This window comes from Odontesthes bonariensis, chromosome 2, assembly GCF_027942865.1.
Source record: "Odontesthes bonariensis isolate fOdoBon6 chromosome 2, fOdoBon6.hap1, whole genome shotgun sequence".
Lineage (NCBI taxonomy): Eukaryota > Metazoa > Chordata > Actinopteri > Atheriniformes > Atherinopsidae > Odontesthes > Odontesthes bonariensis.
Genome location: NC_134507.1, coordinates 43418516 through 43443709, shown reverse-complemented (window position 1 = coordinate 43443709; position 25194 = coordinate 43418516). Strand labels below are relative to the sequence as shown.

Sequence of the window (25194 nt, the reverse complement as noted above, 5' to 3'; positions counted from 1 at the left end):
CACCACCAATTCGCCCCAGCTAGAGCCATATCTTCTTCTAAATCCCAGTCCTCCGTATTGCATCTGTCTGAGTATTCGGTACCTTCGACCATGTTAGCTGCAGCTCTCAAAAGCACTGGCACTGATCTGTGATAGGTCTGTTAGCGCATTAGGTCCAACCCCCCTATGGGCGGTGTTGAAGGGTGGGAACTAGCGCTTGTAGTTTCTACAGAAATCCACCCTTCTTCCACTTCCTCCTACAATGACGCAAAATGACGATTTTTGCGTCATTGTAGGAGGAAGTGTAAAGAGGTGAATACGGATTTCTCCTGTCTCAGGGGGATGTGATAGCGTGTTGCATGACCATTCAAAAGTATGACTGGGTTTCTAACAATGCAAAGCCTAATGCAAATGGGTGGAGTGTCCCTTTAACGCAGACATGCCCCCGCCCCTTACGCAGACACTCTGGTGCACCTCCCCAAAATTGTAACTCACCGCAGACAGTGCCGCAGACATCGCCGCAGGGAGGAGAGAAAGGAGGCCTCTGATTGGTCAACTCTACATTCGCTCTACACTATGCGTATTTCCGGTTTGCTAACCGGCTAATGGTGACGCTAACCGTGCTAACCGTGACGATTCTTTCGCCTCTCTGCCAGCTCCAGTAGTAGCAATATTTCTTCTATTTCTAGATCGATCAGCTGCATCTCAATCATCTCAAGTGCGCATTCGTCCAGTCGCCATTGTTGTTGAATGACCTCCGTAACCGTAACACCCACAATCCTAGCTTGTTTGTGATTGTCCCTCTTGCGTTGTGGCGTGGGATTAACATAGCGCAGACAGCGCTTCAAATTGGGCATAAATCAAAAATAACTGCGTCGTGTCTGCGACAAGCTCACTGCGACACACTGCTGCGAGAGTATACACGGCCCTTAAGTCTGTGGAAGGTGATGTGGACAGAGCCAATACTTTCAACCATTATTACAACCAGTTTGACAGTGTGACTTTTTCCACCTCTGCTGCTGCTCCCTCCACCCCCACCACTACAGCTGCTTCCACTGCCCTGCTGTACTTACACCTCAATGGCAACCCGCATCGCCAAGCCTCCTCCTCCACCTGACTGCACCTCCACCTCTGCAGCAACTGTCACCAACAGGCTTCTTCTGTCCAGCTGTACCTCCACCTCTACAGCAGCTTCCACCACCAGGCCTCCTGAGCCTAGCTGTACATCCACCTCTGTGGCTGCTCCCAACGCCTGGCCTCCTCAGTCCAGCTGCACCTCCACCTCTGCAGCAACTCCCACCTCTATGTAGGGTTGGGCGATAATTCGATCTCGAATTGGGATCGCGATAAAATTCTGATCAATCTTGATAATCTGCTCGTGACCTACATTCGATAGGCTATCACATAGCAAAAGTAAACACAGCAACAGTATCAGCGTCTGCCTGCTGCCGTCTGCAGGTAGGACACGCCCACTTCCCTGTTGTGAGCAGCATGGCTGCAGTTGCAGAGAGAGACTGACGGTGCGTTCACACCAGACGCGGTCGGGCGACGCGATTACATACAATGCAAAGACGCGATTAGACGCAGATTCGAGCCGGCGGCACGATGAGGCGCGGTGGGGCGGCGTAGTGAGGAGCGGTGAGGCGGTGCGGTGAGGCGATTGCCGCCGCACAAGTGAAAATATGCGATCTGCGCGAGTTAAAAAAATCCAACTTTGGCGAAATATTCGCGTCAGACAGCCTATCAGCGTTGAGATTCTGGACGACCGTGACGTGGAGACAGATGGACAGGCGCTGTCTGTGACATGCAGATGGGACTGCAGATGGAAATTAGCTTCTAAGCTACAATCTGGTGCAGGTCATCTCTTTACTTTGTAATTAATGTACTTTGCACATGGTCCCTGACTAAATAAAATAAAAAAATTAAATCACCGCCTTCTCTAGGAGTTGCGTCTGGATGACGGCCGCCTCAAGCGGCACCCCAGGCCCACCAGGACCCAGCCCGACGACCCGCTCGGGAGGACCGGAGCCGCGATCTCTCGGCAGGACACCAACCACAGGTGCCCCGCAGCTGAAACGGAGCCGCGGCCCAGCTGCGGAGCGCCTGCAGCCGGCGTCCCACCGAGAGATCACGGCACCGATCCTCCCGAGCAGGCCACCAAACTGGGTCCCGGCGAGCCCAAAACACCGCTGGAAGCGGCCGCCACGGGAGGATCGGTGCCGTGATCTCTCGGCGGGACGCCGGCTGCAGGCACTCCGCAGCTGGGCCGCGGCTCCGTTTCAGCTGCGGGGCGCCTGTGGTTGGTGTCCTGCCGAGAGATTGCGGCGCCGGTCCTCCCGAGCGGGTCGTCAGGCTGGGTCCTGGTGGGCCTGGGGTGCCGCTGGAGGCGGCCGTCATCCAGACGCAACTCCTGGAGAAGGCGGTGAAATTATCCGAGCTGAATGCACCACCGGATGATGTCACTGATCCAGACACGACAGCGTGTGCGTTTCAGACGAATCTCGGACTGCCACAGCAGGTACAAGGACGCGATGGTACTTATATCAGCCATGGATAGCCCCTTGAGCTATTCACTCGTTTTTTACTCGCGCGAAAGAGGCGAGGGATTTCAATTTACACCCGCGGCAACAATCGCGCGAGTAACGCGGTGCGATCATTTGCACCGCGTTTGGTCTGAACGCACCGTGAGAGGGAAAAAAAATAAGTTAGAAAAAGGAGGAGAAAATGAGGGAAACTGGGGTCGAAGAAGGCGAGAATAATCCAGAGAACGAAGGCGACGACATAGCCACACCTGAATCTGAAAAATTGTCGATAAAAAAGGAACCGCAGAACCATATTCCCCAGCGCCTTTCCCGTGGCCTGGACCGTGCAGCGTTGGACACAAAGACGCAGGACGGTGATTACCGGAATCTCCTCCCATGTAGCTGGGTCCTGAGTTTGCATAAAATCCTCATAACTCCGCCTAAAGCCGTGAGCAGGGATTCCGACACGAAACAGAGTAGTGTGTTGTGTCGAGCACATGTTCTGACAAAGACAGGGAATACCGCTAATCTGGTTCATCAGCTGAAGCAGCGCCACCCGTTTGAGCGCAGAGAATGCAAAATTTTTTTGATTAGTTGATGCTAGAGTGCGATGTCTGTCACTGTAGACGATCTTTACACGCACATGCGTCGTAGTTGTGTTCCCGGCACCTCCATACCGAAGCGAAGTGCAGCGCACCAAGTTCAGAGCAACATGTTTCCTGTGTGTTTCTGATACAAGTAGCTGAGTGAGTTTACTACGTTTGTGAGGGTTTGTGAGGGATGTCTACATCAGCTGAGACGTCGGGAGAGAGAACCCGAACAGCAACACCACCGCTGCTGGAGAGCAAACAGTTGACTGGTCAGATATAGGATTCTAATTTAAAATACCTGTTCTGTATTTATCTGAAGCAGTTGTATAGCATCACATGTCATGTTCAACTTTGACAGAAAATAAATATTTAATTAAAAATTAACTATAGAGGAGGTTGGAGCTGAGCTCAGGACACTTAAGTCAGGGAGGGCTTCAGGCCCAGGTGGAGTCTGTCCAAGGCTTCTGAGGGACTGTGCTGGTCAACTAGCAGTCCCTCTTCAGAGGCTCTTCAATATGAGCATTCAGATGGAAAAAGTCCCGGTGCTGTGGAAAACTTCTTGTCTCATACCAGTGCCCAAATTAGGGCAACCGGTGGAGCTGAATGACTACAGACCGGTGGATTTGACATCTCATATCATGAAGACCTTGGAGAGACTCCTTGTTCATCGCATGAGATTGCAGGTTGCTGAGGCTCTTGATCCCCTCCAGTTTGCCTACCAGAAACACATAGGAGTGGAAGACGCGATTCTGTACATGTTGCATCGGGCATATGCTTATCTGGATGTGCCTGGTTCATATGTGAGAATCATGTTCTTTGACTTCTCCAGTACCTTCAACACCATACAGCCTCCCATACTGAAAGACAAGCTTCGAGGTATAGGTATGGCCCCCTCCCTGACATCGTGGACCATAAGCCGCTTTGGGACTGTAGGAACCTTTGGCAGTTCTAATAACCTTTTAATCCGCGGGGCCGTTTTCTCCCGTGTTCGGACATACAGGAACTCGGGGCTTTCTCCCTTAGTTCCTTAGTTAGCTCCTTCTCCGAGGTCGGGTCTTTTCATAGTTCTTATAGAACGAATCTAACGGAGGTGTGTGGTGGTTGGTAGCTACGCCCCATGTCATGCTATCACGGCTGAAATGTTTCCTCATAAGACACAGACAGAACCGGCGGGTGTTTAATAAGTTAAACTTACACGTTGTCTCCTTTGTCTGCAGGGCTCTGCTCTCCTTTCTTCCTTCATGAAATGAAAAAGTATCTCCTGACTCTCTCTGTGAGCTCTTCCAGCCTCGATATTAGACGCCTGATGTGATTGTCCATGATTAATATCACCATCATGCAGACCATAAACACGGTGGCCTCCTCGCTCTCCATATTAGCTTCTTGGTGGTGTTTTTTCTACTCACCTTACTTTTACCGTTTTTATTTTGTGTTTGAATGTAGCGCTAAACGGCTAACGGCTAACACGTCACTGAAGCAGGCGGCTGCGCGCGGCGCATCAGTCCCTATCAGGTCCCGACTCATGTGCGAATGCAGACTGAAACAGTTCCGCTGGGGAAGGACAGTTATCAGAACGAAATTCGAGGAGGGTAGTTCTGATAACTACTTTCTTAGAACGGTCTGTCCGAAAGCGGCTATAGACTATTTTTCTGCCAGACCACAGTATGTCAGGATGGGGAGATGTGTTTCTGGAACACTGGAATGCAGTACTGGGGCTCCACAGGGTACCGTATTTTCCGCACTAAAAAGCCTATAATTTTCTCAAAAAACAAAAGTGCGCCTTATAACCCGGAGCAATTTATACATGGATTTATTCTTGTTAGCTTACGGACCCCGAAGTGATTTTGTGTGGTACACGGCGCTCTGTCAAAATGTTTTAGTCAGACTTTGGTAAACTACAAAGCCACACCGCAGCATTACGGCTACAGTAGTCATGAGCGTAGCGGAGTAATATATATTGTGATTCACCATAATAATAACTAAATTGAACAGTGGGTTATTGAACAGAGAGCAGCGGGTAGAAGCGTCTCTACAGTCTCTATTCGACTGAAGGCAACAGCGTTAGCACGGGACATGAATATCAGTGTAAACAGGGCGTTCAAAGTTAAACTGCGAGCTGCGTGGGAGCAGTGGATGACAGAAGGCGAACACACATTCACCAAGGGAGGGAGACAGCGCCGGGCGACTTTCGCTACTATCTGCCAATGGATCGTGGATGCCTGGGCTAAGGTATCAGTCTCAACTGTGGTCCGAGCTTTCACGAAGGCCGGTGTTCAGTCGATTTGTGCTACTTGTCGAGAATTGCTACTTTGTGGTTTTGCGCATGCGCCGAGCCGATTTTATAAGTTTAGTTTTCGAATCATCACTGAACTGCCAGGTAACAGCAACGACACTGTTTTGTTTCGCTTTATGCTCCTTATAGCCCGGTGTGCTTTATATATGAAAAAAGATCAAAAATAGACCATTCATTGACAGTGCGCTTTATAATCCAGTGCGCTCTATAGTGCGGAAAATACGGTACTGTTTTGGCTCCATTTCTTTTTACCCTTTACACATCGGACTTCAGGTACAACTCAGAGTCCTGCCACATACAGAAGTATTCTGATGATACGGCTAGGGATGCACCGATACCACTTTTTTTCAAACCGATACGATACCGATACTTAGATCTGAGTACTTGCCGATACTTCTACCACAAAAAAATTGAATGAATTGGAAGACAAGTTTTGGTCTCACTAGCCCAGTGGTTCCCAAACTTTTTGTGCCCAAGGCACACCAAAGGACAAGTAAAAATCTCAAGGTACACCTATTGTGCAAAATAGTCCTTATAACACATGTTATCATTCATATCATGTAAAATATCTGTAAATGTGCATAACTATTTACTAATGCCAAATACAATGTGACAAGACAACTATTACTCATGAAATATTTATTAACGAAATATTTCAAAAATTAATTAAAAACTTTATCAAATTAGGCTTCATCAAAGCAGCAACAGTCATTTAAACCAGACGGGTCACAAAATTAAAAATGAGGCAAAGGAAACTCAGCACGCAGAAATTCAGCACAGAGAACTGTCAATGCAAGGAAGTTGCATTGTCCATGGTCCTAAACTACAATTTATCAATGCAACATTTCAGCAATCAGTGAAACATGTGCTATTGTAAATATTTTGCCTACTTACAAATTAGTGAGATACATGTGCCTGTTGAGGCGTGCAGTTTTCTTTAATCCTCGGAGACACTGAGCAGAGGGCCACTCGCAAGTCCTGTTCAACAGAGAGCCGTGACCTCCTGTTGTTCTTCATGTGAACCAGAGTTAAGAACGCCAACTCACACTGGCAGGTAGCGGGGAAAGTTGCTCAATCGCGTGGTGGGAGATGCTTGGGTAGTCCGATGCAGAAGAATAACTAGCAGTTAAGTTAGCATTAGAAGCACTTGGGCTGAGGATTGCTGACATCCCCGGTCCAAATGAAGCCATAAGACGGTAACTTTCATGATACTGTCGACAGTTTTTTTTTCCTCTTTTCTATCGGTGGTGGGTTGTCAGCAGTCTCTGCACTGGTGGTTGGTGGTTTGTTTCGCACCAGAAAGCGCTCCATTTTCCCTCTTTCTCTGTTTTCATGTTGTCCTTCAGCCTTTGATGTGTCACGGTCTCATAATTCCCATCTGCGCAACTGCGTTAACAGCGAAATATGGGTTCTCTGAGGATTTTTATTTTTATTTTTTTAATTCTTTTTAGGAATAGAGTTTTCCTCTGTATTATGAAACGAGTACATACAAAGTACTGATATACAGTAGTAAATAAAAAATATATTTTTTTGTGTAGTTGTATATTGCACACCAGGACTTGGACTCCCTCTGATCACGGTCTTCATGGTATCGGTTCATGGTATCGGTTAACTTTAACGAGTACGAGTTTGTTAGAATAGTATCGGCCCGATACCCGATACCAGTATCGGTATCGGTGCATCCCTAGATACGGCTGTTGTGGCATGTGTGCACGGTGGACAGGAGAAGGAGTACAGGAATCTTGTGGGGTTCTCCTATGGCTGGACCAAAAAGAACTGTTTGCTCCTGAACACCACCAAAACCAAAGAGCTGGTGGTGGACTTCAGGAGATCTAAAACCCCATACCAGTCAGTCTGCATTGATGGAGGGGAAATAGAGACCGTTCAGACCTGCAAATACCTGGGGGTGGTGCTGGATAATAAACTGGAGTGGTCTGCCAACATAGACGCAGTGTACAGGAGGGGCCAGAGCCGTGTCTTCCTTCTGAGACGGCTCAGGTCCTTCAAAGTCTGCAGTGATATGATGTGCATGTTTTATCACACTATCACTGAGAGTGCACTGTTCTATGCTGCTGTCTGCTGGGGGAGTTGCACTACAGACAGAAACTGTAGGCGCCTGGACAAACTGGTGAAAAAGGCTGGTTCTGTTGTAGGCAGAAGGCTGGACCCTCTCAGTGCTGTGGTGGAGCAACGGCTGAGGAGGAAATTGTATTCTGTTTTGGAGAACATTACACATCCTCTCCACAGCATCCTGCAGGACAGGGGAGCAGCTGCAGTGAGAGGCTGCAGGACTGAGAGGTTCAGAAGGTCCTTTGTTCCCACAGCCAGAAGGCTTTATAACAGTGACTGCTGACATGTTCTTCTCAAATTTATTTATTTACCTATTTTGTCATTCATTATTATTATTAGTAGTAGTAGTAGTAGCAGTATTTTTATTATTATTATTGTTGTTGTTAATTTACAATCATTGTAAATATTTATATTTTTTTTTGAGCTACTTGACGAATTTGAATTTCCCCCATTGGGGATGAATAAAGTATTTTTCTATTCTATTTTATTCTATATACCAGACTCCAGCTCCTCTCTACCTGGCTTTTAGATAATACAGACAGACAAAGACATCAGGAGCAATGGCAAAAGCAAAGTGCAGCTGTACTACAGTGCTTGTTAACAACAGATTGTGTAACCCTAGACATGTTCCTGTACAGGAGAGGATCTTGACCTGTGTTATTGAACTGTTAGCTTTCAAATGATGTTCGTATTATTTATTAACAAAGAGAGTTCGCCTGTGTTTCTCTGGTATTGATATATCTTAACCAATAAAAAGACTGACATTGTTTTTAACTCTGTCGTAGCTCAGTCATTGTCAAGCTAAAGACACTTCACCCCAACACATTTCAACCACATCCCTCTCTGCTATATATCAGACTGTCAACAGTTTGTCAACTGCTCCACCAAAGAAAATGAAACATTTTGATTCATTCTATGCAAATGGCACAGATGTATAGATCCTCTATCCATTAGAAAAAGCACACCGCAATCTGGTTCTCCTTACCTCCAACTATACACCCGCTGCTCAAGAGCAATCTATGAATCCAGGAAGTTTGAGGAAGATCTACAGGGATACTTTAATGTTGTGTTTGTGACAAGCTTTTTCAACTTCTGCATGGAAAGGATGATTCCACAAGGACAGTGAGGTGCTTGCTAATAACAAGACCTGGATCACCAGTGCCCTGAAAAAGCTGCTAAACATGAGGAAGAAATTCTTCAGGGAGGGACACAGTTAGTTCATTTGGACTTTTGAAAAACAGCTGAAAAGGAAGATCTGAGAGAGCAAGGAGATGTAGAGGAAAAATATAGAAAACCAACTCCAGCAGAACAACTTGAGAGACGTGTGGTCAGAGATGAAATAGAGACTAATAGAAGTCTGGATAGAGCGCATCAACTGAACTGGTTTTTCAATAAAGTTTAAGTTCAGAGCAACAGTCAACATGCTCCTCACTTCCTTCGTACTAAACAGTCTTCACACCCTACCTGTTCCCACACCCTCCCTGTCACACCTCCATAATTATACCCTGCACCCCAGTCAAGGATCCTTACAAAGCCTCACCAACAATTCCTCCTACATCTGTTAGCCCGATTCTTTCATTGGAAGCCCAAGAACAAGCCTGACAAACCTTAAAGCAAACAAAGTGTTTATTAGTGGTCACAGGTAAAGTATGGCAGCGCTGGACTCGGAGTGAATGAGCTCTCACAGGAAATCCGTCAGCCCGAGCCCCGATATCCAGAAATAGTTCATATTTATCTTCTTCACGTTTATCTCAGAGGTTGTACTTACACGCGACCGAGAATAATTGGCCAGTTATTAGTGACATGAGCAGGCCAACGTCATGTTGTCTGGATGTGATTAAAAACAACGTTAGGTTAGATTAGGTAACTTTATTCATACCGGAAGGTAGATTTGGTTGCAGTTAAAAGAGTTGGCTGCTTAAACACACAAAGACAACATTTAGGACAACGACAGAGACAGTGAACATAACAGTGACAACAGTGGTCCAGACATGGAAACATGGATAAAAAGTATACAAAAGGGTATTAGTATCAAAAGACAGAAGATACAATACAGAATAAAAGCCATCATGGCAGATTCAAAAACAGATCGGAATAAATAGATAAGTAGATTAAGAAGGCTGTACAGTAAGTTAGTGTGTAGTCCCATAATAGCCTAATTAATATTTAGGGTTTTGATGGCTGAGGGTACAAAGCTGCCTCTATATCTCTTTGTTTTGAAAACAGACAGTTTAGTGAGTGTGTTTTTAGGCGTGTATCTAATGTAACAGACCTATCTGACAAGATCTGACCCAGTTATTTAGTCTAGTTATGCTATTTTAAAGTCTTGGACCATTTAAGGACAAAGATTGCGTAGTATGAGCAGAGTGGACAAGTACAAAAATAGGAACATAGATTATTTAGAAAAATACAGAATATGAATACATAATGTCCAAGAACAAAGCCAAATGTAACAATCAGGAGACAAATGGAGCCCCTCTGCCTCCCCCCTCCTGCCTGTTTATCTTCAGCAGTCAGGTTCAGATGGTGCCAGCCCTAGAATACTGAGGACATGTGGAGAACAGGATTGTACAATACCTCTTGAACCTTAGCATGAGTCAGGAGAAAATTCCAATGCTGCAGAAGACATCCTGCCTCAGTCCGAAACCTAAAAAATCTCAAGCTTCTGCCCTCAGTGACTACAGACCAGTTGCCCTAACATCCCATATCATGTCGCAGGGAGACTGTTTTTGGCTCATCTAAATAGCCAAATGAGCACCTTATAAGACCCACTACAGCGAGCACACAATCATTTGAACAGAGCGGGTAGCACAGTGAGTGCGCGTTATTTTATTTCTCCAGTGCTTTTAATACAATTCAGCCTGCACTGTTTTTAGTAGTTCCAGAAAATACAGGTGGATGCCTTCACAATTGCATGGATTATTGACTACCTCACAACCAGACCCTCAGCTTGTCAGTCTGGAAGGTTGTGTGTCTGAGAACATGGTCAGCAGCATAGGAACACCACAGGGGATTGTACTCACAATTTCTCTTCACTCTGTATATTCATCTCCAGAAATACTCAGATGACTCCGTAGTTGTAGGGTGTATCAGTTCTGGACGAGAAGCTAAGGACACACAATCACTTTGTAGCTTGGTGTGTGAACAATCACCTTGAAAATGAACAAGGCAAAATAGATGATTATCAATGATGGAAGGAGCAGTGAGGCTGTTTACAAGAAGGGACAGAACAGACTGGACGTTTTGAGGAAGCTTTGGTCCTTCAGTGTCTTCACCAACATGTTGCACATCATCTGTCTGTCTGTGGCTGCTTTGCAACCATCTGTTGGGGCAGCAGCATCATTGCCACTGGCTCCCAGAAAATGGGTATGTTAGGATTTGATGTTTTTGGGTGAGTGAGCGATCTGGCTGCAGAGAGGATCTTCACTGGAGAGTGAGCCAGTTCTGAGTGGTTGCACACCTGAGGCCAATCCATCATCAAGCTGGCTGGTGCTTAAAAGAAGAAGGAAGATCACCTTGCGCCGCCGGATGATTAACCCAGACGAACAATCCGAGAGCCCAGTCTGTCCTCAACCTTCCCTCAAAGACGCAACGAGCAAACAGCTGTCTCATACCTCCTTCCTCTGCCTGCCCACTCTCCAGTGCGACGCCTCCAGCAGACTTTATCCTCCCGGACCCCTCTCTCACCCCTCCTTGGACCACCAAGGGAACCTTCTGCAGACCCTCCACATCTGTCTTCCACCCCGTCCACGTCTCCCCCTTTCAACAACCAAGTAAGCTTATCCTTCAGTCATCTGCTAAGGACCCATCTACAACCACTAATCCGTCTGCTTCCCTTCCTCAGACTTCACCACCATTTAACATCCCTTGTCCTGTTTTCTGGATCCCTGTTGTCCCAGCAATAAAAGCATTCAAATCTACTGGTTTTCCGTGTTGATTCTGCATGTGGGTCCGAAAACTTAAAGGCAACATGACAGGGTAAACTGATACAGAAAGCTGCCTCTCCTGGGGACTGCTCTGGAGCACACTGGAAAAAATCAAAGTTTTACCAAGTATATTTGTCTCATAAATATCTCATTACACTTAATATAAGACACAACTGCCTAACAAGTTCTATTTCAGCCAGATATAGGGACTTGTTTGAAGACAATACATCTGGAATATCTTGTTAAATGAAAAAGTCTTGAAAACAAATTGTTTTGAGTCACAAATCATATGAAACAAGCTTTTTTTGACATTTGAAGAGGTTTTTAAGCTAATTTCAAGATCACTTTTATCTCAAAAGTCCTAAATATCACATCTTATTTCAAGAAATCTTGACAAGCCGATTTTCACTAGTTCCATTTGCAGATTTTTTTGCTTATTTCAAGCAAAAACGTCTTTTATTTGTTGTTTTTTTACTTATTTTTGGAGGGGCATTTTTTTCCAGTGCAGATTGTGCAAAGAAGAATGCTGCATAAGTTGATGGACACAATACTGCATCCCTCTACACAATATAGTGATGAAACCATGAAGTGTGTTCACTCTTCTTCGGCTCCGCTACAGCATAGAATAGTGCAGGAGGTCATTCCTGCCAGCAGAAATAGCCATGCACATCTGAAACATTATAATGTCCTTTTGGGATTAATAAAGTATTTTCTAAATTGAATTAAAATGATTTTTTTTCTTGCCATGTAATTTTCATTAAATTAAGTTTTATTCTGAAAAGTGGTACAATCACAGTGTTAGTAGATGTCATGTACATATTATCATATTATCTTACCAATCTTTGTTGGTAAATGAGCAAATTACTGTTTAAAAAAGTAAATCAAATCAAATTTATTTGTATAGCACATTTCATGTACAAAACAATTCAAAGTGCTTCACATAAAATAAAAGCATTGCAGCGGGGAGTGTAAGAAGCATTAAAAATACATAAAAGAATATAAAGAGAAACAAATAAAATAATTTAAATGAATTTAAAAACAAGCAACAGTCCAGATAAATTAAAAGATACCGTGCGGATTTTCATGCATAGACACATGAGAAAAGAAATGTTTCTAACCTGGATTTGAAAATGTCTAAATAGAACAAAGATAGGAAAAAAAGATTTCCCAAGAGTCGCAGTGTTGCAGCTTCGGCTGTCAACCTGAATCGGTTACCCAACTCTGCAAATATATGAGATATTTTGGTCCTCCATTCATTTCTCAAAATGATTTTCCTTACAGGTTGAATGATTTGCTATGACCACTTTAGTGAAGACAGAATTTGAAATCGGGCACCACATGTCAAAAGATGGAGCAAATAGTTTGTCTTTGTAATGGTGACAGTTGTGTGGATTTTCATCTGAATAAATCTGGCATGTGCTCCTGTGTTCAATGATTTTCCAGCCAAAACACATATTGTGTTTGACTTACACATTAATAGAGGCTGCTTCACTGTGCCAAGCAGCTGCATATTAGGACCTATTACGTGATTTCATAGCTCTTAGAAAATTGCTCCTATTCACAACGAAACGACTGGGGGTGGGATAGCAGGGTTGGTGGGGGGAGGTGGTTGTGGGAGGACAGGAGAAAAAGCCCCCAACACACATACATGCCTTTTCAACCAAAGATGGCAAGGTTGATGACAACATGACCATTGTGTTATAATGATAACACCACAAAGGCATCTTCCCCCCTCATCAAGGCTTTACAGAAGCTGCAGATACAATTTAATTCACTGCTCTGTTGGCGGCGCTGATACCATTATGCAGCACGTCGGCACAGGGGTAATCACTGTCTTTCCTGAGAGCAAAATGAAAAAAGACAAACACTAAAAAGAGGGGGGAGGGAAGATGGAGTGATGGTGATGGGAGTCCTAAACTTACAATTTAGACTTCCAATTCTGACTTGCCAAAGCCCCCTGCAGACTTGTGCTGATACACTTGCATCACTTCCAGCACTGTTTATTTACCATGTCTACCAGTAATTATAATTAACATGTCACTTAGTTCAATATGTCCTTTCCTAGGTTGCTCAGTGTGGCCATGGAATTATTGAGATGTGCACATAGGAACAGAGAGGAGTTTGAGGATGAAAATTGGCTGCTAAGTGCTATTGAATGTCTGATGCGGAGGGCACCAGTGGAACGTGGATATCGCCTGGCACTGGTGTTCATCAACTTCTTAATTAGGTGTCCCTGTGGGAAAGGAATTGCCCACAGCAATGCTTAATTTCTCCCCCTGCTCAACCACACTGATTAATTAGTTAAGTGGCAGGGCATTTTCCAGGGGCGTTTTTTTTCCTTTTCTTTTTTCACTGAGGTGTGATTGCAGCTCAAAAAACATTACAGTTTATTATTTGGAGTTTGGCCTGTTTTTCATGCATAGGTTTTATTTAGCTGTGCTTGTCAATAATGTTATATCAACAATGGATCAAAGGAAATATCACCAGCAATTCAGTGCCCCTCAGCCTGATAAGATTGTCATTCTTTTTGTTTTGGGTTGTGACTTATAAACTTTCTTTAATCATCACCAGCCAGACATGTTCCGCGACCCGATGATCATTTCTGGAGGTTTTTCACATACCTTCATGTCTGAGTGAGGATGTTAAGTGTTTTTTTTTAGCTATGTTCATCCAACAATCTTCGGTCTTCTTCTCTCAGTTGTCACTGAACTGTAAATGTTCCTTTCATCCAAGTTCAGAACAGCTAAGCATATATAATACTTTATTTGGCAATAATGGAAGAAAAACACTACACCAGTTGCTCCTCTCACCTTTACAAATGTTTACTGAGGCTTGTTAAAAGAAGAAGCCGCGCAGTGCAGTCTACATACTGACCCACTGACTCTTCTTTCTTTTTTTTTTAAAGTAGCCGGCAGCAATTCCAAGGCCATACATCTTTCTGATATGTTGTCTTTTTATAGATTCTACCGAACATTGGATTTAAGTTATTTTCAAATCAGTGTTTTCTGTTTTGAATCAACATTTTATACACTGACCCAACTCTTTGACAAATTTGGCTCAATCTCATCCATGTGACATTCTCTCAAATTTCATAACAAACAAAGGTACCTTTAGTTAGAAATTTGCCAAGTGTGTTTTTTTGCATGCAAATGAATGTCTGATTTAACAGCTTTAAATGAAAGAAATGTCCACTGTGCACTTTGTTATATTCTTGTATAGTGCAGCTCTGTTGCTGTACAGTAGTTTAGTAAAGACTTCATCCAGGGTTAAGTTCACATGTATGGTTTTGAACAAAAAGCCCACATCCACTCCATATCTGAACTTATTCTCAGCCTTTATTCATAGTCTTTTTTGCTCTGCACTTGTTTTTAATATTGATTCAGGCTGTACTTAATACACATCGGCCCTGACGGATGAAAATAAAAAGGTAGGGAAATTATTTGAATAAAAGATATACTGGAAAAAACGTGTAGTTCACTTAATTTTAAAATCAAATCAAATGATGCACCTAGGTAAGTAGCCATGGAGGCTACTTACATTCAATAGCAAACAGAAATACACTTCAATGTCAAGTGTCAGGCCACTTTTATCTCAACTAAATGTACAATGAAATTAAGTCACAGGTATGCACCTACTCCTTTAGAAAATCCCAGTCATGTTCTTTGTTTCTTTGATGGCATTTTGATCAGACTAAATGTCCATGAGCTGACTTTTTAAGTTCACGTTGACATGAATCCAATCTTTTAGTAGAATTTTACATGCTGCTCTTCAGTTTTCATTTACCTTCTTACATCCATGATGGATACTATTGGTCTACTTTTCCTCATCTAGACCATGTGCTGAAGGAATGTTGTACAGATTGTAAATCTCATTTTTTGATCTGCATAAGTTTGAGGTCATCCGATCAATTTTCAAACGCCCACAGCGATAATAGTAATGATAATAATATCCTAGAGCAGGAGAAAGCCAGAAACCAATTCATCATTTGACACCATCACAAGGTGAAAAGCATGAGCAAACTTACTGATGGAAGGAATGCTTTTTTCACATTGGCAGAAAAAGTATTTTCTGTAAACAGTCTTCCATCCTTCATCATGGTAAAGGCGAGGTGTTGCTTGGCAGAATGAGAAAGTAAACTGTTGAATATCATTCCTGTTTTAATGGTAGAAGTAACAAAAAAGTAGCACTGTAAATGATGTGTAAATGTCAGTTAAGTGTTGTGAATGAATAACAAGACTGCTTCGAATAAAATTTTAATCAAGTTAAGTCAAGTGAAAGTATTCATCGTGTTCTTTGTTTTCCATTCTTTATTTTCCTAGTCTCTCAGATGGTCATTGAAGAAGTCAGTGCCATTCAGGAGAACCTGGAGATCGAGAAGATGTGTAGAGAAAGTGCCGAAGCATTGGCCTCCAAGGTACATTTCATTTTTACATGAATTATCTCTGAATTGTTATTCAAAAGACAGTGAAGTAACAGTCTTGTCATATTTATTTGAATCCAACAGAACGTGGATACAAGTGGGAAACTTGTATCATGAAATAAAAACAGCAAGGAATAATTCAAAACATGTCAGGACCTATTGGTTTACAACAAGCTCGACTAATTGAACACAAGAAACTAAGCCTCTCAAGATGAAACTACCATGAAATCCCCATCAACACAAATTTTTACGTTGCAATCAAAAGCACTGCTGCTGTCTCCATATTCTAAAATTGTATTGGGTTCTTCTGATTCAGAACATACCTTTTGTGGGTTGTGATTGAGAGTTGGGGAGGCTGGCACTGTGATTTTGCTGCCAATTGGTGCTTAGATTATCACTGTAATCATTTCTCATTCAATTTCTGTACAAAAGCCCTGAAAAGTCCACCTGGCTGGACCAGATTTTGGGCGGTGGGAGACTGATGGAGAGTCATGTACTATTCCACAGCCTTCAGTTCATCTCTCTCCTATGACTTGCTTTTCATCCTGTTGCTTCAGGGGCAATAAGCAAGATTTGTTCTAGCTCTGATGAGCTTGCTCCTCACCAGTTGACAATATATGTTCCTCATTGCTGCAGTTACATTTTATAATGTTACAATATTTCAACATGAAAACTAATGAATAATAGATTGCACGACTGTTACTTCACTATCATAATGTGTTCAGTTGTTTTCTTTATTGAAAAGGGGTGTGGTACTTGTTTGGTTGTCTAGATATAAAATCTTACTCTGGCCATTGGGCAAGATTTATTGCAAATAAAACACGGTAAACATTTTATAATTCTACTTTACTTCTCTATTACTCCATTAGTTTTTGGTTTATTATGCATCTTTTCACAGTAAGACATGAAAAAAAAAGATTAGGTCTGGGAAGAATTGGGGTTCTTGTTGAGCTACAAAAATTGTCCATCAACCAGGGGTCTATTTCACAAAGGAGGTTCAACAATCTCTGAGTCTATTCCTGAACTCTGAGTTGATCTACTCTGAGATAGAAAACTCTGAGTTTTCGATTCCAAAAACGCTGATTTGAGTGAGTTTAGTCAACTCTGAGTAGTTTCACCTAGAGTTTAGCGCGTGCACCACAACTATAAAAAGCCAGCATCAATGGAGCCCTGATTCGACGAGTCACCATGGCAACGGGGAAGAGGAGGGGCTACGTTTTTCACCAACCTCGAATTGGAAATCTTAATGCGCTCATACGGCGAGTTTCAACACGTTTTTAGAAAGAAGTGCAACACCGCTGCAGCAGCAAAAGTGTAAGTTTAAATGTAGTCCTTTGCAATCACAATAATATTACAGGGGAAACTGCTTGAATGGTAGCCCATTCATTTATTTCATTTAGGTGCAATCCCACGGGGGAGAAGTGCACTTGGCAGCAGCTTAAAGGGACACTATGTAATTTCTTCCCCCATCTAGTGGTGCAATTTTATTTTGCAAAGTCGAATGAATTTGCTCTCTAGCGCCTCACGTTTTCAAATGTGCGTTGAACTACGGCAGGCGGTATGTGTCAAGATTGAAGAAGCTCACGTTGCCTTTTCAATTCTCTCTCTCTCGCTTTTTTGGTGACGAGGATCCCTTCTCCTGTGGCGTGGCATAACTATGGTCTTCCATTGCGAACAAAAGTGCAGGCCGTTCAGGCTGGTTTATACCAGAGAATGTCTAATGGCGTAGACTGGCTCTGTTTATACCTGCGTGCAAACGTGACGTCAAAATGGGGAAAACGCGATTCGAAGTGCTTTATGTCCCACTCGGCACTTCCTCGTTTTTCATAGACCGGAAGGACATGGCAGCCTCCATAGAGCTGGCCCGCTCTATGTAGATACAGACAAGTTATTCTTCACTCAGGAGGATAAGTGAGATTGTTGACAGAGATAATTTTACACCAATGACGACTAATTTATGAATGAATATGTTGATTTGAGCTAAAAAAAATGACTTAATATATTACATAGTGTACCTTTAAGATGAAATATAAAAACATTGTTCAAACAGGTGAGACCTCGGCATGGAGGTACCTCATTTTGATCATGTTTTACACTGTAAAATAAATATTAAGTGGCTATTTGACTGTGCAGTTATTTTATTCCCGACATAATGCTGTTTTCACACACATAAATGTCTTCTCGACTATATCATGTTCTGTTAAATAATCAAGCCTATTTAAACTAACACAGACTTCTACTTAGCCAACAGAAAGAAGGCAGATGCCCGTAAAACGAGTGGTGGCCCAGCAGTGAGGGGCTGTGGCTGAGGGAGTCCACCCCTCCACCCCTATAAAGACACTAGTGTCTTTATAAAATATAATTGGCCTATATATATTTTTTTTAAGCCCAAATATTTATTTGTCTTTCGTGTCTTTTTTTCTTTTGTCCCAACACATTCTGATGGTGCCGCTCAAAAAGATAATTGTCTGTAAATGCAAAAATCTAAGCGCGGTCTGATAACCATCTCCGACGAATATTTATTTCTCTGCGCAATAATGCTGCACCTTCATCCACGGGATCGTTGTCAAAAGGACATCCCATGTTGGTGAAAAAAGTCATCTCCTACTGTGCCTAATGGACTTCTAGAAGTAGAAGAACTCGCTCTGCTGACTGACTGAATGAGGAAATCAAATGGCGTGTGTGGCTGAAAGAGGGCGGAGACAGAAAGAAACTCGAGGTTCATTGAGTAAAACGTGGTCCCGACCAGGTTAGGTTCATAGAGTCTGTTACTACGGTAACTGACTGATAGGGTTAAGTTACCTCTCTTTGTGAAACAGGCTAGCCTAGAAATCTAGACGCCCCTAGCGACCGCAAATTCAGGCCAATCAAATCGTGAGGAGCGGGGTCGGAGGCCGGGCTATCTAGTGGCGACAGAGGTGCGACGTTTCAGTGTGTAGTTCCAGAGAGAGGTAAACAATGGCTGCGCCCAGCCAACAGTCTTTCAAATTGGCTTTGGCAGCGACTCCAGAAGATTTAAATTTACATTTTTCTTTGCGAGACGAACAGATAACTGCACTTAAGTTTTTCTTGAAAAAAAACGACGTTTTCGGAGTTTTGCCCACCGGGTACGGTTTCCTCTCTGACATTAGACTACACACCACGATGTACTTTCTGTCGCGCTGACTACGTAATCCTTCTTCATTGCTCTGATTGGTTGTTGCGCCATCCTATTGCGTGGCGTTGAGTGCAGAGGTAACTTAACAGACAACCGTTTATCCCGCCCACACTACTATCCAGCTTCACTAGACCCCTGTACAGCTTTTTGCTGTAGAGGTCTGGCTTGGCAGGCTAGAAACAGGCTAGAGTTACCTCTCTTTCTCTGGTTTGAGTTACCTCCCTTTGTGAAACGGAAAACTCAGAGTTTCCCTCATTTCAGGTTTAATCAACTCAGAGTTTTCACTAAACCTGCTTTGTGAAACGGACCTCTGGTTCTGCACTAAAGGAAACCAGTGAGCATCCAGTGACCATAGTAACCCCTGAAATCTGGGTTTTCAGAGTAGATTTGCAGCCCTCGAACATTAACTGCATACACATACAGTCTCATAACAATGTGGAATGATGTTAACTTGCACTTTCATGCAATCAGCACTTATCTGCTTCCCTGAGATGATGTGTTGCCAGGTCTGCAATGGTGCCGCATTTCTTCTTTAGTTTTCACCAAATAAATCGAGTTTTTCTTGTTTTTATAATATACTGCAATTCAAGTAGAAAAACCTACAAATTCACTTCCTAGCTAGCTTGTTGCTTAATCCAAGGCTAATGCGGTGCAGTAGGCCTACCTCTAACCTTCCAGTGTCCTCCATTTGTTGACCGTATGCTCATTCCCACTGTGTGATGGAAATGCTATTTTACACCTGCCCAAGGGGGTAATTTTTGGTAGGGACGCTAGGGTCACGTCCCTATATTCAGCCCCCTACTCAGGGTCTCCGCGGATCCTTAAAGGAAGGGTAGGAGATCCTGGATTTTGAGTCCAGCGAAGCTGCATTTTGAAAATACACAGGTAAAAAGTCCCAACCCTTTTCTTCACTTTCCCCCCGAAGGCACGCCTCTAGAGTACATGAACGCGCACAAGCACGAAGGTGCACGAGCGCTGTTCTGACAGCAAGCATCGATCGTTGTCGTATTTAGTATTTAGTATTTAGTTTATGCTAACTATACGTTTAATAATGCTAGGTGCTAGCCAAGCTGGCTCTAGTTTAGCTTCCTGCCAAGCTTCGTTCACGGAGCACGGTACGCACACAGGGGGAAGGAGGGGGAGGGGGAAGGAGGGGGAAGGAGGGGGAGGGGGAGGGGGAGGGGGAGGGAGGAGCAGATTGCAGTTTGATAGACGGCATCAGAATCCAATCATTGTGAACGGTCCGTTCACAATGATTGGATACTGTTTTTCCTAGATTGTACGTTCTAGAGGCCACTAAAACTTTTCATATTTGTGTCAAAACTTTTAATTAATTGGTTGCAATGAGTGGGGGAGGAAGCCGGTCAGACCTGGCAGGCCCAAACGTATTGTGAGGGTCTGTTGGGAACGGCTGGCGGAATCCCCTGTAAAGAGAAGTTTCAACTCCCACCTCCGGCAGAGCTTCAACCATGTCCCGAGGGAGGTGGGGGACATTGAGCCCGAATGGGCCATGTTCCGTGCCTCCATTGTTGAGGCGGCCGACCGGAGCTGTGGCCGTAAGGTGGTCGGTGCCTGTCGTGGCGGCAATCCCCGAACCCGCTGGTGGACACCAGTGGTGAGGGAAGCCGTCAAGCTGAAGAAGGAGTCCTATCGGGCCTTTTTGGCCAGTTGGACTCTGGAAGCAGCTGATGGGTACCGACAGGCCAAGCGGAACGCAGCCTCGGCGGTTGCTGAGGCAAAAACTCGGGCTTGGGAGGAGTTCGGGGAGGCCATGGAGAACGACTTCCGGACGGCCTCGAGGAGATTCTGGTCCGCCAATTGGCGGCTCAGGGGGGGGAAGCGGTGCACCATCAACACCGTGTATGGTGAGGGCGGGGCTCTGCTGACTTCTACTAGGGACGTTGTGAGTCGGTGGGGGGAATACTTCGAGGGCCTCCTCAATCCTACCGACACGCCTTCCGATGAGGAAGCAGAGTTGGGGAGCTCGGACGTGGGACCTCCCATCTCTGGGGCTGAGGTCGCCGAGGTGGTCAAAAAACTCCTCGGTGGCAAGGCCCCAGGGGTGGATGAGGTCCGTCCTGAGTTCCTCAAGGCTCTGGATGTTGTGGGGCTGTCTTGGTTGACACGCCTCTGCAGCATCGCGTGGACATCGGGGGCAGTGCCTCTGGACTGGCAGATTGGGGTGGTGGTCCCCCTCTTTAAAAAGGGGGACCGGAGGGTGTGTTCCAACTATAGGGGGATCACACTCCTCAGCCTCCCTGGTAAGGTCTATTCGGGGGTACTGGAGAGGAGGATCCGACGGATAGTCGAATCTCGGATTCAGGAGGTGCAGTGTGGTTTTCGTCCTGGCCGTGGAACAGTGGACCAGCTCTATACCCTCCGCAGGATCCTGGAGGGTGCATGGGAGTTCGCCCAACCGGTCTACATGTGTTTTGTGGACTTGGAGAAGGCGTTCGACCGTTTCCCTCGGGGACTCTTGTGGGGGGTGCTCCGGGAGTATGGAGTGCCGGACTCCTTGATACAGGCTGTTCGGTCCCTGTATGACCGGTGTCAGAGTTTGGTCCGCATTGCCGGCAGTAAGTCGGACATGTTTCCTGTGAGGGTTGGACTCCGTCAGGGCTGCCCTTTGTCACCGATTCTGTTCATAATTTTTATGGACAGAATTTCTAGGCGCAGCCAGGGCGTTGAGGGGGTCCGGTTTGGCGACCTCAGAATCGGGTCTCTGCTTTTTGCGGACGATTTGGTTCTGTTGGCGTCCTCAGGCCGTGACCTTCAGCTCTCACTGGAGCGGTTCGCAGCCGAGTGTGAAGCGGCTGGGATGAGAATCAGCACCTCCAAATCCGAGACCATGGTCCTCGGCCGGAAAAGGGTAGAATGCCCTCTCCGGGTCGGGAATGAGATCCTTCCCCAAGTGGAGGAGTTCAAGTATCTCGGGGTCTTGTTCACGAGTGAGGGACGAATGGCGCAGGAGGTTGACAGACGGATCGGTGCGGCGTCTGCAGTGATGCGGGCTCTGCACCGGCCCGTCGTGGTGAAGAAGGAGCTGAGCCAGAAGGCGAAGCTCTCGATTTACCGGTCAATCTATGTTCCTATCCTCATCTATGGTCACGAGCTGTGGGTAGTGACCGAAAGAACGAGATCGCGAATACAAGCGGCCGAAATGAGTTTCCTCCGCAGGGTGTCTGGGCTCTCCCTTAGAGATAGGGTGAGAAGCTCGGTCATCCGGGAGGGGCTCGGAGTAGAACCGCTGCTCCTCCGCATCGAGAGGAGTCAGATGAGGTGGCTCGGGCATCTAGTGAGAATGCCTCCTGGGCGCCTCCCCGGTGAGGTGTTCCGGGCCCGTCCCACTGGGAGGAGGCCCCGGGGAAGACCCAGGACACGTTGGAGAGACTATGTCTCTCGGCTGGCCTGGGAACGCCTCAGGGTCCCCCCAGAAGAGCTGGAGGAAGTGGCCGGGGACAGGGACGTCTGGGTCTCTTTGCTCAAGCTGCTGCCCCCGCGACCCGATCCCCGGACCAGCGGAAGATGATGGATGGATGGATGGATGGGTTGCAATGAGGGTGTGAAGAGTAATTCAAGCAATACGTAAAAAAATGTTCCAGAAAAAGATCCCCTACCCCGCCTTTAAAAAGTATTAAAAAGTCTTAAATAAAAATTACTTTTTTTAAGGTCTTAAAATGTCTTAAATTTCGCCGATTTTCGAAGAGTGGCATTAAATTTCATCTGGGCGAAATGAAAGAAAGATATGTCTGGAGAGACGATTTTCTATTGCTCTGTGCACAATATGGCGACCGCTGACGTTTTGTGTGCGCGCCAGTACTTCCGGTGAAAACTTCCGGTGATTTGACAGCTAGCGCGTCAGGTTAGGGCCAGTGGCGGTAAACAAAGTATAACTTATAGCCGAGAAGAAAGATGATAATATAACGTAGCTAAAAAGACTAGCTTTCTTCAGTAGCCTAATGCTTACCGATTTAGCATGCCTAGCAGCCTCGTTGCTAATGCTAGCTGCAGTAACGTTCAGTGTTGCCAATTTAGCGACTTTGTCGCTAGATTTAGCGACTTTTGGCCATCTCTGGCGGCAAAAAAAATAATCTAGCGACTTAGCGACTTTCGGGCTCAATCTGGCTGAATCTAGCGACAATTTAACTTGTTTTGTGAGTGACAAATCAGTTGCTCCGCGACACCATACAAGCTGAGACAGAAGCACTGCAGGACGGCGGCAACCCGGCATTCATTTCCTGTCAAAACGGCAGTTTCAAGCTAGCTACAACGAGGGTAGGTTGTAGGTTCACTTCCTGTTTTCAAAACAAAAGCACATTTTTATCGTAATGGCTTTCCCTATGATAAAAGGCAATGGGTATTTTATTTTGTCAAAATAACCGGAAGTGCATTGCTCACTGCGGCTAGCTTTAGTAGCGCCGAATTCGTTGGAACAAAATTGTAAATAGCCGGTATTTTGGCAGGTTTTTAACACATTGGGGATCTAAACGACTACTTTCTCGCCTGAAAAGTTTCAAATGTTGCTAAAGTTTACAGAGTTTAGAGCTGAAATCAGCTTCAGGCCGGCTGATTTCGGCTCGGGTAGGAGCGAAAATATATAATATGGGCGTGGTTGCGTCACTTATGACGTCATGACGCAATCTAGCGACTTCTAGCGACTTTTCAGAGAGCCAATAGCGACTTCTTGTGATTTTTTTTTGGCAACACTGGTAACGTTGCCAAACATACATACCTGACGTCAAGGAGTTGGCTGAGCAGGGGCAAGATTATGGCGGGGCTGGCAGAGTTAACTTCATAATGGGTGAGTGCAGGTTTCATTCACTTGTTTTCATTCTTTCATAGGATTGATTCACTTTATTGGTTTATCCAATTGCTGGCCGCCGAGCCATTATGTGTCTGGGTTTGTGTAGGTTACTGATCATGGTTGTTAGCAGTCGATAGTCACGTTGTATGATGTGTGTGAGAGTGTGTATTTTTTCTATGGGTAGGCTACGTGCCATTGACTGTATGAGCGGTCTGTGCTCGTTTTAATTTATTTGATTAGATTTGAGATACTTTATTAATCCCGAAGGAAATTTGATTTTGTCGTGTGGTTTATGCTGCAAAGTCACTGTCCATATATGGACAGCTGACTATTGCATAAACCAGTCTGGGCTTCACGTGAGTTGTCCAAAGTTCTGGTTTAAGTTAACTTGGGTAGTAAAATCGTTTTGCTAGTTGTAAAAGCACAATAGACATAACTCGAAAATTAGGTTCAATTATGGATTTATTTTGCTCAGAGCCTTAGACAAACAGACAGACAAATGGCAGCGAAAACACGCTCCTTCGGAGAGGTGTGACAATTGGGCACGATTGTCCTGTAGTGTGTGGTGTTCCCTTGTGCGTTCAAATCTTATGCGATCATGTTGACACACTGATTCAGTATCACTGAAGCACACATTTCACACTGGACTTTTTTTCAACACCGAACAGCCTAGAGTGTAGTTTTTATATATATTTTTGCCGTGGTAAATTTTTATTCTTAGAGGTCTTAAAAAGGTCTTAAAAGTCATTTAATTTGTTGATTAAAAAATGTGCAGATACCCTGCATTACATTGCATAACACTTAGCTGACTTTTTTTTATCCAAAGCGACTTATAAGAACACATTATTGGTTACAGTCTCTGGAGAATTGTTGGGTTAGTTGTTTTGCTCAAGGTCACTCCAGGTGTAAACAGAGGTAGCCTAATCGTGGGATTTGAGCTTGCAACCCTGTGATTTAAAGACCAACTCCCTAAAAATTAGGATGGCTCGTTAACATATAGCATCTGCATGCCATTAACTTATGATTGGTAATGCAAAAAAAAACAAAAAACTGCACTTTTATGTACCCACCACTGTCAAAATCAAAGTTACTCCCTTGCACCTGCCCTAAAACTCCTGAACAGAAATCATTGATAAATAGTCCAACTCTGCAATTAAGAAAAGACAGTTCTCACATGTCCCTTTTGATGTTTTAAGCAACTATTGTCTAACGCAGAAAACACTTTTCCTTATAAATCTCTGAATTTACTTTCTTGGTCTTTAGGATGTGTTTGCAGGGAAAATGGGCTAAAAATAACACACCTGAATCACTTTATATGTTAAATAGTAGAAAGTCTATATATTGGGAGAAGAATTGGCAATTTATTTACAAAGTGGTAAAAGCTTTACTCTCCCATCTGTTTTTTTTCTGAATGTGGTGCAGGCCTGAAATGC

The 25194-nt window shown here is 44.5% G+C and overlaps 1 protein-coding gene across 1 annotated transcript in view; it reads left to right on the top strand.

Annotated features, from left to right (window-relative positions):
- The first annotated feature begins 2703 nt into the window (after positions 1 to 2703).
- The window catches only part of shtn1 (shootin 1), a 71099-nt gene continuing 48608 nt past the window's right edge, over positions 2704 to 25194 (top strand). Inside the window, exons 1-2 of the mRNA XM_075473093.1 lie at positions 2704 to 2875; positions 15643 to 15794. Of these exons, the coding sequence (XP_075329208.1) occupies positions 2704 to 2875; positions 15643 to 15794 (324 nt within the window). The remainder of the gene's footprint in view (positions 2876 to 15642; positions 15795 to 25194) is intronic.